Below are 13182 nucleotides of genomic sequence, written 5' to 3'. Positions count from 1 at the left end.
TATTACATTAACGCCATCTGTGTATTCTTTCTGTGCTCTTAAAACAGTTTAGATGATTAATTTACTTTATAGACGGCCTCTGTGGCGCAGCGGTAGTACGCTTGTCTGTGACATCTGAGGTCCCGGGTTCGAATCCCGGTCAGGGCATGATGAGAAAAGAACTTTTTCTGATTGGCTTGGGTCTTGTATGTTTATCTATATAAGTATTTATTAAAAAATTATAGTATCGTTGAGTTAGCATCTCGTAACACAAGTCTCGAACTTACTTCGAGGAAAACTCAATCTGTGTAATTTGTCTCGTATACATTTATATTTATTTATTTATTTAGTCGATGAACAGTATTTTACCGACATTCGGTTGATATTTTATTCATTATTCGTTGCTGAAACTTCATTTTTCAAACTTGATTGTTAAAAACTTTAATTTGTGTTGATTATATAAGAACTTACTGTTTCTATTGTTTATTTTTAATGAATAAATCTATTGATATAATTTATATGGCGTTTATTTTGACATAAATTGAAAAATTAGGAAAAATCTATCAATATAATAAAATCGATTATTTTCTTAAGAAAAATCGATTATTTGTTAATCGATTTTTCATACTTAAAAAATAAATCGATTATATAAAAATCGATTTTTTATCAGCAATGTCACATCCCTACAAATCACCAACCAATGAAATGACAGTTGAACATGGCGCTTTGTGATCATGGTAGAATAGGCTACGTCAGAACTGCATATTGTCAATGTCAAACTAATCTCTTTTTATGTCAAAGTCGAAATGTCATGCGCATGCCAACTTCTAATTCAATCAATTCAATTTGTCAAGTACATACAGCACTACGATACTAATTTATCAATTTATTTTATCGTTTACCTACTACTACCTTACAAATGGAATAATAGAATTTGGACTTAAACTATCTTATTGGAATAGTAAGTATAATTTTGGTAACTGTACTATAGTTTATAAATACGAATGAAATCTAGTACTACATCGATCTCTGTACCAAAATACTGTAACTATAAACCATTATTCATTGATAAGTGCTAAATACGCTTTTTGTTTCTATTATTTTTAGAATAATCATATAAATTATAGTCTTAAAGTACAATGAAATGACACGAATTATGTTGGTTAGTTGGATATCCCAGTGACCCAACTAAAGGTTGATAAGTGCATCTTTCCTGTATAGGTCTGTTCTAGTAATAATGCAGTACTCTTCAGACGAAGCCTATGCCCGGCTCATCAGCCACAATATGACTGTGCCACAAAGAATTAAGGTATTTGTATATAATTATTGTAAACATATAACAAGTTTCTGAATGGATATTGTCTGATGAAACTGTTTTGTGCACAGGCTACAGGTGACATTGTTGACGAAGACAGTGCGCCAAATGGACTTGTGACAGGATGGGACTATTCAAAAGAAAAATTTGATATGAAAGTGCCAGAAAGGATACTTGTTGTTGGACAAGACCAGCATGTTGGTGAGGGCAGTTTTAATTGCACTTCCACAATGTATAATCTACTACTTGTAAATAAAAAAGAATATGTTATTTTTAACCCTGATTTAATAATAATTACATAAATTAACAATATTAAATATCACCTATCAATCTCAATCAATCACATCTCATATACATACAAAATCTATTGCAGGCACAAAAGCTCCACCACGAGAAATTCAACTTGACAATGCTGTTCTGCCAACTGACCCTGGAATGATTCGAGTGAGCACACCACCTCGTGTTATAACTCTGGACCAGCATTATTTCCCATCTGCTGATGATTTTCCAAATCAAATTCCAAATTCCCCACCAAGGAGTTCCACAAGGACATTTAGGTCACAAGGTGACGGAGCTCGCTCAACTACACCAAGACCTGACAATTTTAATGAGTCCACCATGACAGAGTCGCAACTTGTGCTGAGGTAAATTACTTTTTTTCTAGTGAACTGTTATGACAAAAGTATATCTCACTGGTCATGGCTTATGTCAGTTTTGGATGGATTGATTTTGAATGAAGTTCTATTTATTAATATAGATAAGCGCAGTTACCGAGAAGTTACTTTATTCTCAGAGATTTCACAGAATATATTTACAACTACTGTGCCTTCCTGGTGCATACTAATGACGTTCAGATAGAACCGTTAGTTTTGAAATGAGCAATTTATCATTCTCTTTACTTTAAATAAATTCCTGTTGCAGAGATCCAACACCACCCATGGGTAATGGGGAAGGATTATCCACAGCAGAGGAAATGATGCATCTCCGACGACAAATTGTGAAACTAAACAGACGTGTGATGTCGATAGAAGCTGAGCAGCTGCAGCGCCAGCAGAAAGAGAAGATTGCTTATGCTATTGGTATAGCATATTTGTTATTCAAAGTCATGGCCTGGCTTAATAGATCCTAATCCTCATAAGCGACAATGTCATTAAATGTAAGATGAAGTCCTTAATGTATTGTTGACTGCATGAAGTTATGTAGAAATGTTTTGTCCTGCAGGTTGAAGTATAATAACAACTGAAAGGTTGAAGTATAATGAGTTAAAATTTCTTAGCTTAATTTAGGTAACTTTTTTTACACACTGTACATTTCTGTAATTTCTTGTACAAACAATTACCTACCTATTTGCATACAAGTTATCAGTGTAACACTTTGTGTATCATCTACTTTTAATGAATTGTTGAAGTAACAAGTGTCTACCTTTAGCATAGAAGTAAAGAAATGGGTAATTTTATTGAAATAAACGAATTAACTACACAAAAATGTCTTATTTATTTATGTTATTAAATATTTATTTACCGGCCATGGCCTATAAAATTATCTTTCATTGTGCGCTTTAACAATGCCACTGCATTGAAATGGTTTCAGAAGTTTTGTTGACATAACACACCCAGACTACAAGATAATTTTTGTTATAATATCACGAGTAAATATGCAAAGAAGGATACCTACTGGAATAGAATTTGTCACTTTTAATTGACACTATAGTTCAGGCAAGAGGGAAATGTCTTATTCGATGAAAATAAAAAAAAAACTCAAGGTAACACTCAATATATTCCGAAAACATTATATTAAGTCATTATACACAAATAGGCGACATTCGAAAATATAAATGCACCTAGGAAAAATAGTGGATAGAACATATTTTCACAAGTAATGACTTACTCTACAAGAATACTGAGAAAGTCCATAATTAGTCAAATACAATAATGAACACTGATGACTGTTATGTTTGGGTTGGTTTGTCTTCATACAGAAAAATCACGGAGAACAATGGGCCACCAAGACGTTGCGCCAACCAAGCATTTTTCACTACTGCTAATTTAAGAGAATCTACAGCGAGTCTTGCATTCAAATTAGTATGTAATGCTCTACCCATTCCTTCTAAAATTATTAAATCAACTCCTCTTACTTTCATTTCTGTACAAAGACCTGCAAGAAAAAACATTCGTTTAATTGATACATACAAATGTTACAAAGAAAAAACGCAATGCTGATTAATACGGCCAATGACCTCATAACATGAATCTTGCATGATAAGGTGTAAAAATATTGCTTTTCTTTATTACAAATCGTTGACCTTCATTCCTACCTACACTGATTGTCCTTAGATCTAGACATGGACCTCTTTGACCACTAGATCTAACAACTAAATCACCCGTTGCCATAGCTGCTGACATCACTGGGCAAATGAGAGCTACCCTTTGCAAAATTTCTTCTAATTCTGTACAAGTTACATCATTCAATGCTGGCCATTCATTGGCACACAAAATTATGGATGTGCCTCGTAGTAATAATGCTCTTATAAATGGTAGCACCCCCAATATAATGTCGACCCCACTGTTATCCACAAATACAGCTGCACAATGGTGAACTGTTTTCTGAAAATAAAACAATTTCATATTTTATTCCACACAAATTTATTCATACATAATTTGAAAGGTATTGTGTAATAGGTAAACTATAACCCCACCTCTAGTTTATCCATCCATTTGTCTAAGTCATCATAAAGCCACGGTCTTTTCTGTATTTTCTCTAGTGCTTCATATAGACCACAGTCAATAATGTCTGTTACAGCCTGAGCACCTCTATCAAACATGTTACCTGTAAAATGTAATTATTAGTAAAAAAGAAATAACAGTGGACCCCCGATAATCTGGCCCCTATCTAATCTGGCGCCCCCTGTACTCCGACATATCTGAATATGTATAACAAATTTGACAATCGTCGCTAACCTAGATCATGCAAGTTTGAACATAAACTAACTAGAGATGTTTGAACAGTTTATAACTTGTACATGCCACTGCTATTGTGCTCGATGCATAATCTTATCATTGGATATGTAATCAGTCAGATTACATGGTAGTCTTTTGTAAAAAAATCTGGTCTATAGAGGGTCTAAGACATTGCTCTATAATCTAACAAATTTGGTAGTCTGACTCTGCTCTGCATAATGTTTGTCAGATTACCAGAGGTCCACTGTATTATCTTTTAACAATCATTTACTGTCATACCTGCCAATAATCCTCTGCCTAACTCTATCCATTTCTGGCGATCATCAGGCATTGCATCAATTTCTGCCAATCTTGTGCTAAGTGATGCTAGGGCATTATCATTTTCATACTTCTTCTGATCCTTCCATAGATCGAAAAATCCTTGGGATCGGAGGCATGTTTCATTGATATCAAGAAGTAATCTTATAGTCAGCTGTCCATGAGCTCTAAAATTAAGTCAAATGTTATTATTATGGAGGTCTCTATCAAACAAACATCAAATTCAATTCTTGTTATTATAGTGATACTTTGTGTTTGAGCTTACAAAATGAGCTTCCTGAAAACCATTCTACTAACAAATTTAATTTAATAATAAAAATGTAATTACAATGGATTTATTCTAAGTTCTTTAATGGCTTCAACATAGCATGTCTTGAACTTAAGAGCTCTTATCTCTACAGTAGGATCGTCATTGTTAGCAAGAGCAAAGTTAACATATTTCTCCACAAGTTTCTCACACGTATTCAACCAGTATTCTCTGGCTTCTTCATCCACAAGTAAGTCCAACGTATCAGGATTGTATTTATCTGGCTCGTGCAATATGTGAGATAGACCGAAATGTTCCATTCTGCCGCTAGTACAGCCACATCCGAACTAACGAAATTTTAATATTGTATTCAATTTAATGTCTATTGAGTTTTGCCATTGTAATATTTATCATTATGCAAACTTTCTTAACTTTTATCTTATCAAAATAGAATATAATTAGAGACAGTCAAGATTCGCTTAAAATCTCAGAAGAACAATCCTATGGAAGTGCCCTATGCATGTACTTTTCCTGCATACCTAAATAAACAAACCCGGATACAAACATGGCGGACTAGAGATGTTCATTTAGTCGATAATATTTTATCGATGGATGAGTGAGTTAAGATGTTTATTTCCGAATTAAATTTATTAAAAAAAAAATATTTACATCGGGAATCCTTACTATCTTGGCTATAATCTAAGGTCCAACAATATTGTATCTATTACCTATGTCATTCTGATAAAGTGTTTGGAAATCAAATATAATTACATACATAAATAAAATCACGCCTCTTTTCGGGAGGGGTAGGCAGAGACTACCTCTTTCCACTTGCCACGATCTCTGCGTACTTCTTTCGCTTCATCCGCATTCATAACTCTCTTCATGCAAGCTCGGCGGTTTCGGGTACTTTTGACCTGACCCTTTACCAGGACGTCCTTAATTTGATCAAGATACGTTCGTCTAGGTCTTCCCACTCCGACCTTTCCCTCCACACTCTTCTTGTATATCTGCTTAGTCATCCCGCTTTCATTCATCCTCTCCACATGACCGAACCATCTCAACATACCCTTTTCTATTCCTGTAACTACATCTTCTTTCACATCACAACATTTCCTTATCACGATGTTCCTTATCCGGTCACTCAATTTCACACCCATCATACTCCTTAAGCTCTCTTTTCCACTGCATTTATTCTGTTTTCGTGCTTCTTTTGCCATACCCAACTTTCACTCCCATACATTAATGTCGGGACCAACACGCCCCTATACTGGCTGTGGCCAGTCGAGCCTTTTTGGATAGTTTCTGACTGCTCATAAAGGCATGCAAAGCTCCATTCACCATGTTCCCCGCGTTCACTCTCCTTTCAATATCACTATCACACTTGCCATCTGATGTAAACTTTGATCCTAGATATACAAACTCTTTCACTTGCTCAACTTTTTCTCCTCCAATCAAAATATTACATGCTGTCATTTCTTTCTCCATTTCAAAAACCAGTGTTTTAGTTTTACTTACGTTCACTTTCATTCCTTTCTCTTTTAAAGCTTCACGCATACAGTTTACCATCTCCTGTAATTCTTCCGCTAATGACGCCAGTATAACCTGATCGTCGGCATAGAGCAGACATTTGTCTAGTAACTCATTCATCCTTAAACCAATTTCAGGCTCTTTCAAATCTGTCAAACTATCCATAAATAGGTTGAACAGCCACAGAACAGAACAGTTGCGGTGACGCAACACATCCTTGCCTAACGCCTTTCTCAATCTTAAACCACTCAGTGTGCGCTCCGTTTATCCTGACACAAGCACTCGAATCCTCATATAAGGATTTCAGTGCTCGTATTAAAAAACTGCTCACCCCATGTATAGAAAGTGCTGACCAAATTCATTCCTCTTAACTCTGTCATAGGCCTTTTCCAGATCTACGAATGAGCAATAGACTTTATAGAATAGGGGTACGATAACATCCTTACACCAATCTTTTGGTACTCGGCCGCTTCTCCAACACAAATTGAAAAGGCAGTACAACTGACTAGCTACTACGCCTTTTCCTGCTTTTAGCATCTCGACCGACACTATCATATCCAGCAGCCTTACCCGCTTTCATACTCTTCTCTTAAGTGCTTCCACAATTTCGAACATTTCAATTTCGCCTTCCATCTCATTCTCTTTTTCTTCGCTAAATCAGAAATCTTTATAATTTCCTTCCTTTTTTTCAAATAAACTTTCAAAATAGTCCTTCCATATCTTTAGCACACATTCTTCTCCTTTCACAACGCTACCATCCTGGCAACTGATCCTAGTCATCTCACTGGTTATAGTTTTTCCTCGGACTGATCTTACGGATTTCCAGAATACTTTCAGATTTGACTGAAAGTCTTATGATAGCCTTTTATCAAATTCCTCTTTATACTCTTCTTTCTTTCTATTCACAGCTTTCTTAACCAAATCTTGTTATTTTTTTATATTCCTTACGTGCTTCATTCACATCTTCATCCATGACCTTTTGCATTCTTAAGTTAGCTTTTACTGCAAACAAATCCAGCCATGCTTTCTTTTTTTCTCGCACAAGTCTTGCACATCTTTACTCATCCACGCACTTTTGTGATTTTGTTTTTTTTCTTCTTATACTTACACCACACACTTCAACAGCTACTTTTACAATTTTTCTTCAACTTTAATCTACAATCACAAAGTCTATCATACTTTTTAAAATACCTTCCACTCTTGTGTAGGTGTGGATCTTTTTATGTCGAAACATTGAGTTCGACACAAAAAGATCCCACTCTAGACAAATTTCTAATACACTTCTTCCATTATCATTCATCTTTTCGTCACCAAACGCAACAAACACCTTCACCTTTCATATCCATTACGCTTTACAACCCCACCCATCCATTAAAATAACACGTAGCATAATAATCTTTTCATTTGGCTTGGTAACTTTTAATACTTCTCTTACACTATTCCAGAACTCCTCGTTTTCTCTTTTTACTGTTGTTGTACCCCTCTATTTTTTTATTATTTGGTTTCTTTTCACTAAAAACATTATCAATACATTTAGCATGTGGCAATGAAGCGGGTTGGTTCCAAGAACGCATTGTCTAAGTTAAAACATTTAAGTAGGTTACGAAACTGTGTTGTCACTGTGGAGCTAACTAATAGGTCAATGTTAAAATCACCGCAAACAATTACTTTCTTATTACTTTTTGCAACTACTCTTAGAACTTCCTCCATTGCAGCGCAGGAACACTTTCTACCAGTGGAAAGAGCACAAAGAGCAGTTTTGAAAGTACTCATGTCTGTGCCAATTCGTCATCCAACTGCGCTACTTCATTTCAAAACTAAGACCCTAAGCTTACGCAAGCTCTTCGTATAAGTATAATGTTGTTCGCAGGTTTCACCGTCATTCTGCACAAACCTTACTGTCTGACACTAGAAGATATCGGTTTAATGTACCCCTATGTAAGACTCGCTTTGCTCAAAGATTATACAACTTTCTAGCCCCAAGAATATATACCATCCTTCAAAACAGATTAAATATTATTAAGTACACTAACAAACAATTAAAAGATAAGTAATTTAACTATTTACTCCATCTAAATGAATATGATATAGATCACCTCTTGACACCATTAAAATAATGAAAAAAAAAACCAAAACACATATTAACAAAAATAAAATAAAATAAAAATAAGGCATAAGGCTCCCCAACGCAAGAGAAATATAAATTTAAATAAAGAAAAAAAAATCACTTTCTTATGCACGAATATTTATATATGCGTTTGTGTCTATATGTACCTATGTATGCCCTTAAATATTTTTTTTTATATTGTATGTTCCTATATTGTTTATCTTATACACCCAACGCAACATCTCGGTTCTATAGATATAATTATATGTGTGTGAACTGAGTTCAAAGATATATGTCACAATTTGTTAAAATTATAATAGAAGCCTTATCTAGGATGTGGAGACCTGGTGTCTTGTACGACAGGCAGTTTAAGCCTATTTCAAGCGCCAGTCTTCACAAAATTTACAGTAATTACCTATTTTATTAAAAGTAGTAGTATAAGTGTTAACCCTGTTACTTGCATGCACCAAATGTAAAAATTTTGTGAAAAAATAAATAAAATTATTATTATTTATTTATTACATTCAGGAAATTAATAAAACTATTATTGAGTGGACTATAAATACAAATAACAATGTGTTCCTCAAGTTCGGCACAAGATACCTCAACACTAATACAAACAGACCTAAGGTTTAGTTTAAATCACGTGTTGCGTCCACAGAATCATCATTACAAAAATTTGATGATTCTGTCGATTTTGACAGATTATGTAAAGAATGTAAAGAATGTAAAGAAATGTAAAGAATCGTTTACCACAATGTAAACCCGTCAGTTCTTTTATGTTGTTTGCTAACAAAGTAGCAATTCTATTTTTATAAAATCTTAAAATATAAACATTATCGTGGAGGATTACTTGAGCATGATGGTTGATCAATGGTGTTTGGTGGTTGATCAGTGGTAGTTGTAATGTCCATTAATGCAGATGGGGATGGATGGTCTGCCTGAAAGAGAAAAAAATTGAAGATTTAACAAATGACATGGTTACAAGTAATAATAGGTAGGTAAAATAGAAACATGGACTCAAATGTTTGGTAAATTGTTAATCTATAAGTATTTTTTTTGTAACTAAAAAGTTTTTATTGTACACCAACAGACACCCACGCTTTTGCCCATGGTACACACATAATAAGTTACTTGGGGATAACGCAGCTTTCTAGCATTAAAATAATTTTTATAATTGGACCCGTAGTTTTAGAGCTTATTCATGTAAAAACAATCACATCTTTTCATTTTATAACATTGTAAAGAAAAATATCATAATAACATTAAGGAACACTCATCACACCACCAGCCTCATCACCAGTGTTTGTGATAGGTTGTGATAATCCAGTGATTGTGGTAGATTAAAATGTGGACATCCTGCAACTCAAATTTTTTTTATGGAGGCCTGCGACTACTTTTTATAAGATATTTTGTGAGTACTAGAACAAAATTTGTTCCGATTAATATAAAAATACATTTCAGTCAAAATTGAAATAAGAAAATTAGTAAGTATCAGAACAAAATTGCAGAAAAAAGGCTTATTATGTTTTCTATGAGTTGACAAAAGTACATGAGACTTCATGTACTTTTGTCACAATCACAACACGTCATGCTAAATAATAATATCAGTCAAAATAGAAATTGTGAAGTATATGGTAATCAGAATAATCGGTCAACAGTTACAGGGTAAAATTTAAATAACTTCATTGGATCCAAAAAAAATAGATTGACACATTATTTACCTTTGCAAATATTGTTGGGATAGCATCATCTCTCCATCTAACTATATTTAAAGTTTTATTGAATGCACTCTCTTCAAAGTGCATTGAGCACACATAGGTAGATGTCTTTTGTTCCCGGCCGGATATTTTCTATGCCAATTATTTGTAGCCATTCCCTTCGCCGAGATTCGTTCCTTGGTAAACTAAAACAAGAAAAAAATACAATATCATAACTTAGCCCCTTATCTATACTAATACTATACATATACATACTATTATAAAGCTGAAGAGTTTGTTTACGCGCTAATCTCAGGAACTACTGGTTCCAATTGAAAAATTATTTTTGTGTTCAATAGACCATTTATCGAGGAAGGCTATAGGCTATAAAACATCACGCTGCAACTATTAGAAGCGAAGAAATAATGGAAAATGTGAAAAAAACGGGGAAAATTACTCATTTTGAGGGCTTCCGCTGCAAAAACGGTTCAAGATACCAAAAATATATGTATGAAAGAATTATTCCTCTTGTAATAATCTAAAAAAATGTCCGCGACAGTATATGTCTATCTTTTAAGATAAACTCACTAGAACCGTTCTTATGGTAACCAAATTTGGTCGAAATTAATGCATTATTTGTTAAGAGTTGTATCAACGTAATAATATTAATCTTTATCCAAATAAATGTATTGTTGCTTATGAGTACTTAATTGTGAACAAAATTGTCTTGGACATCACTTAATTTCAATGAACATCATAGAATATATAACAATTTAAAAATAAAAAATGTTTAGGCTATATAACATCACGCTGCAACTATAAGAAGCAAAGAAATAATGGAAAATGTGAAAAAAAAACGGGGAAAATTATTTGTCCTTGAGGGCTTTCATGATGTCCAAATAACTATTCCACGCGGACGAAGTCGCGGGCACAGCTAGTTTATCGATAAGATTCTATGTTCGATGATGTTCAACACTAGCACACGTGTTTATGTTTTCGATGTGAATGAAATATTGAGAATATTACAATTTTTTAAAGCTCACAACAAAGAAGATTAAAAGTTATAAGGTTTTTAAACACATTTCATTAAATACACTGTATGATAGACAATAATTTAACCAAATATTAACCACTTACCGGTGAAAGGTTAAATTCGGCCTATTTTTGCTTTGGCATAAGCCACAACATGCTATTGAATACTTCATTTGTTGTTTATTAACGATTAATATAAGCACAACTTGGTAAACAGTAGAAAAACACGGGATTTCCTCGGAAAAACGTAAAATCCTCACGGTGATAACTTCCACGAGTAAGCTAAGCGGGCTACTTAAGATGGCGGTGCTCCAGCACAAACACATCGAAACCAATGAAGAGGGTGCTGATAAAAGAGTGTAAACGTTTTTTCTCCCGTTAAACCACTGTTGTGAGAAAGAGACAGATATATCAGTTTTTATTTCTGAGTCAAGTTGAACAATTAGGGCACCTCCATAGAATATTATTTCATTGCTTAAAATACACAAACGTAGGTAGGCAGTGATCAAATCAGGGAAATAAATAATAGGTATTCTATTCTTAAATCAAATCATAAATTCTTTGACTTGTCTTTGTCAGATGTCAGACAGACATGACAATTCACTCATGACCTATCAGATTATTCAAAGAGAATAACAGTCAAATAGTGCTGATTGTAATTCAGTATTCAGAACACTCTTCTCTATTAGGTTCGAGCTACTAACTCAGCAGCCGGCCCATTAGACAATCCTTCGCATGGCAGAAGGAAGGGGTGCTTCAATTCAGTTGCCTGACGCTAAAACAATACATTAGAATTTTATGCATTACACAAAAATATAACAGAACTGACATTAACAGCCAGCGTCGCCGAGCCGGTGACATATCCATGTTTGCTTTGTCACCGACATGAAGGCTCGCGCGGACATTCCCCGCTACGTCGCACATTGAGCGCAACATTTTCATCTTCGTGAGCAAAGCACAGAGCGCCAGCTCCGGAACTGGAAATATATCATTGTCTTAGAATGTTTAATGGCCTTATCAATTATTATAATCTGGTGGTAATTAACTCATGATCTACATATCATTATTTTTCCACTCCAAGTAAGTAAAGTGAATTAGTGATGGTTAACTCGAGTACCTAACTCGAGTCAACTCTAGTTGGGCGTAACTCGAATCCACTCGAGTTGAATTCTCTCTAACTCGAGTTCGAAAACTTTTCTTTTTGTTTTAAAATTATTTGACATTTTCCTTTATAGTATCTAATAGTACCTACGATATATTTAAGACAAAAATATAAGCATATAATTTAACTAACGAAAAAATATTCTTTGTGATACTAATTATCTTATTTCCTTTAAAATATTGTGATTACTGATTATAAAACAATTATGAGCCTGTAAATGTACCTATGTTCATACTTACATCATAATGTTAGTCTGATTTTATTTTAAAAAGACTGCTATATAATTCGTAGTTTAATTGATAGTAAATATTACTTTTTTTGTTTCTTTAGTTAGTCGCTATACTCCCAATACATTATAAATAAATAATATAATATAATAAAGAATTAAAACAGATAAAAATATAATTTGTCTGTTCCAATTTTTTAAAGAACCCAAAAAACTAAAAAAAAACATTTACTTGTCCATCCAGTTAACTCGAGTTACGTAATTCGAGTTCAACCCGAGTTACGTTGATTTTAACTCGAGTTAAATCGAGTTTTGTTTTTTCCGAGTTGGCACATCACTAAGTGAAATGAGTGAAACATTACATGATAGACGGTGCTACACTAAAGCAATTTAGTATAGGTATACCTACATACTATTCCTAGTATAAATTTCCCGAGTCTTAGTCTTATTTTGTTCAGGCCGCGATTGCATTTCTATCTGTTTACATACGAATTAACGTATGATACATCTGTTTCCGTTTCCATTGCGGATTGCTCCGTCTCGACTGGAGTTGGATAGTTCACATAGTGTATAAGCAGCAGGTATCGCGCAGCTTAATGGTCAGGTCTT

At 34.0% G+C, this 13182-nt stretch overlaps 2 protein-coding genes and 1 long non-coding RNA gene across 6 annotated transcripts; 1 reads left to right on the top strand and 2 right to left on the bottom strand.

The window, feature by feature from the left end:
• Nucleotides 1-797: 797 nt before the first annotated feature.
• Nucleotides 798-2773, top strand: LOC106137021 (transport and Golgi organization protein 11). Of its 2 annotated transcripts, none has more exons than XM_013337754.2 (5): nucleotides 798-940; nucleotides 1201-1288; nucleotides 1366-1495; nucleotides 1668-1938; nucleotides 2216-2773. In XM_013337754.2, exons 2-5 carry the CDS (start codon nucleotides 1217-1219, stop codon nucleotides 2421-2423), a joined length of 681 nt encoding a protein of 226 aa, XP_013193208.1. In that variant the 5' UTR covers nucleotides 798-940; nucleotides 1201-1216; the 3' UTR covers nucleotides 2424-2773. The 2 variants fall into 2 exon arrangements, with proteins under 2 accessions (XP_013193208.1, XP_060810425.1); XM_060954442.1 differs by having other exon boundaries at nucleotides 805-940; nucleotides 1087-1288.
• A 278-nt stretch (nucleotides 2774-3051) lies between these two features.
• On the bottom strand, nucleotides 3052-5296 carry LOC106137020 (4'-phosphopantetheine phosphatase). 3 transcript variants are annotated; one of them, XM_013337753.2, is made up of 5 exons: nucleotides 4898-5296; nucleotides 4531-4736; nucleotides 3990-4120; nucleotides 3609-3897; nucleotides 3052-3448 (listed from the first exon to the last, which is right to left on the bottom strand). In XM_013337753.2, exons 1-5 carry the CDS (start codon nucleotides 5134-5136, stop codon nucleotides 3243-3245), a joined length of 1071 nt encoding a protein of 356 aa, XP_013193207.1. In that variant the 5' UTR covers nucleotides 5137-5296; the 3' UTR covers nucleotides 3052-3242. The 3 variants fall into 3 exon arrangements, with proteins under 3 accessions (XP_013193207.1, XP_060810424.1, XP_060810423.1); XM_060954441.1 differs by having other exon boundaries at nucleotides 3298-3448; nucleotides 3613-3897; XM_060954440.1 differs by having other exon boundaries at nucleotides 3312-3448; nucleotides 3531-3897.
• Nucleotides 5297-9181: 3885 nt separating this feature from the next.
• On the bottom strand, nucleotides 9182-11332 carry LOC132904358 (uncharacterized). Its single transcript, XR_009657562.1, has 3 exons — nucleotides 11291-11332; nucleotides 10178-10359; nucleotides 9182-9394 (listed from the first exon to the last, which is right to left on the bottom strand). It is a non-coding gene; the product is annotated as an uncharacterized LOC132904358 (long non-coding RNA).
• Between the last annotated feature and the right edge of the window lie 1850 nt (nucleotides 11333-13182).

The sequence above is a fragment of the Amyelois transitella genome, chromosome 4, assembly GCF_032362555.1.
Source record: "Amyelois transitella isolate CPQ chromosome 4, ilAmyTran1.1, whole genome shotgun sequence".
Classification (NCBI taxonomy): Eukaryota; Metazoa; Arthropoda; class Insecta; order Lepidoptera; family Pyralidae; genus Amyelois; species Amyelois transitella.
Note: the sequence above shows the minus strand (reverse complement) of the source record. Positions and strands in the feature narration are given on the sequence as shown.

What these genes read in the sequence shown, in the direction of transcription:
- LOC106137021 (XM_013337754.2), top strand. Translation starts at nt 1,217, where the DNA reads ATGCAGTACTCTTCAGACGAAGCCTATGCCCGGCTCATCAGCCACAAT. An exon ending in CTGTGCCACAAAGAATTAAG is followed by an intron (nt 1,289 to 1,365) that starts GTATTTGTATAT and finishes TTTTGTGCACAG; the next exon opens with GCTACAGGTGACATTGTTGA. An exon ending in TGGACAAGACCAGCATGTTG is followed by an intron (nt 1,496 to 1,667) that starts GTGAGGGCAGTT and finishes AATCTATTGCAG; the next exon opens with GCACAAAAGCTCCACCACGA.
- LOC106137020 (XM_013337753.2), bottom strand. Translation starts at nt 5,136, where the DNA reads ATGGAACATTTCGGTCTATCTCACATATTGCACGAGCCAGATAAATAC. An exon ending in GAACTTAGAATAAATCCATT is followed by an intron (nt 4,737 to 4,897) that starts GTAATTACATTT and finishes ACTTAATTTTAG; the next exon opens with AGCTCATGGACAGCTGACTA. An exon ending in AGGCAGAGGATTATTGGCAG is followed by an intron (nt 4,121 to 4,530) that starts GTATGACAGTAA and finishes TACATTTTACAG; the next exon opens with GTAACATGTTTGATAGAGGT.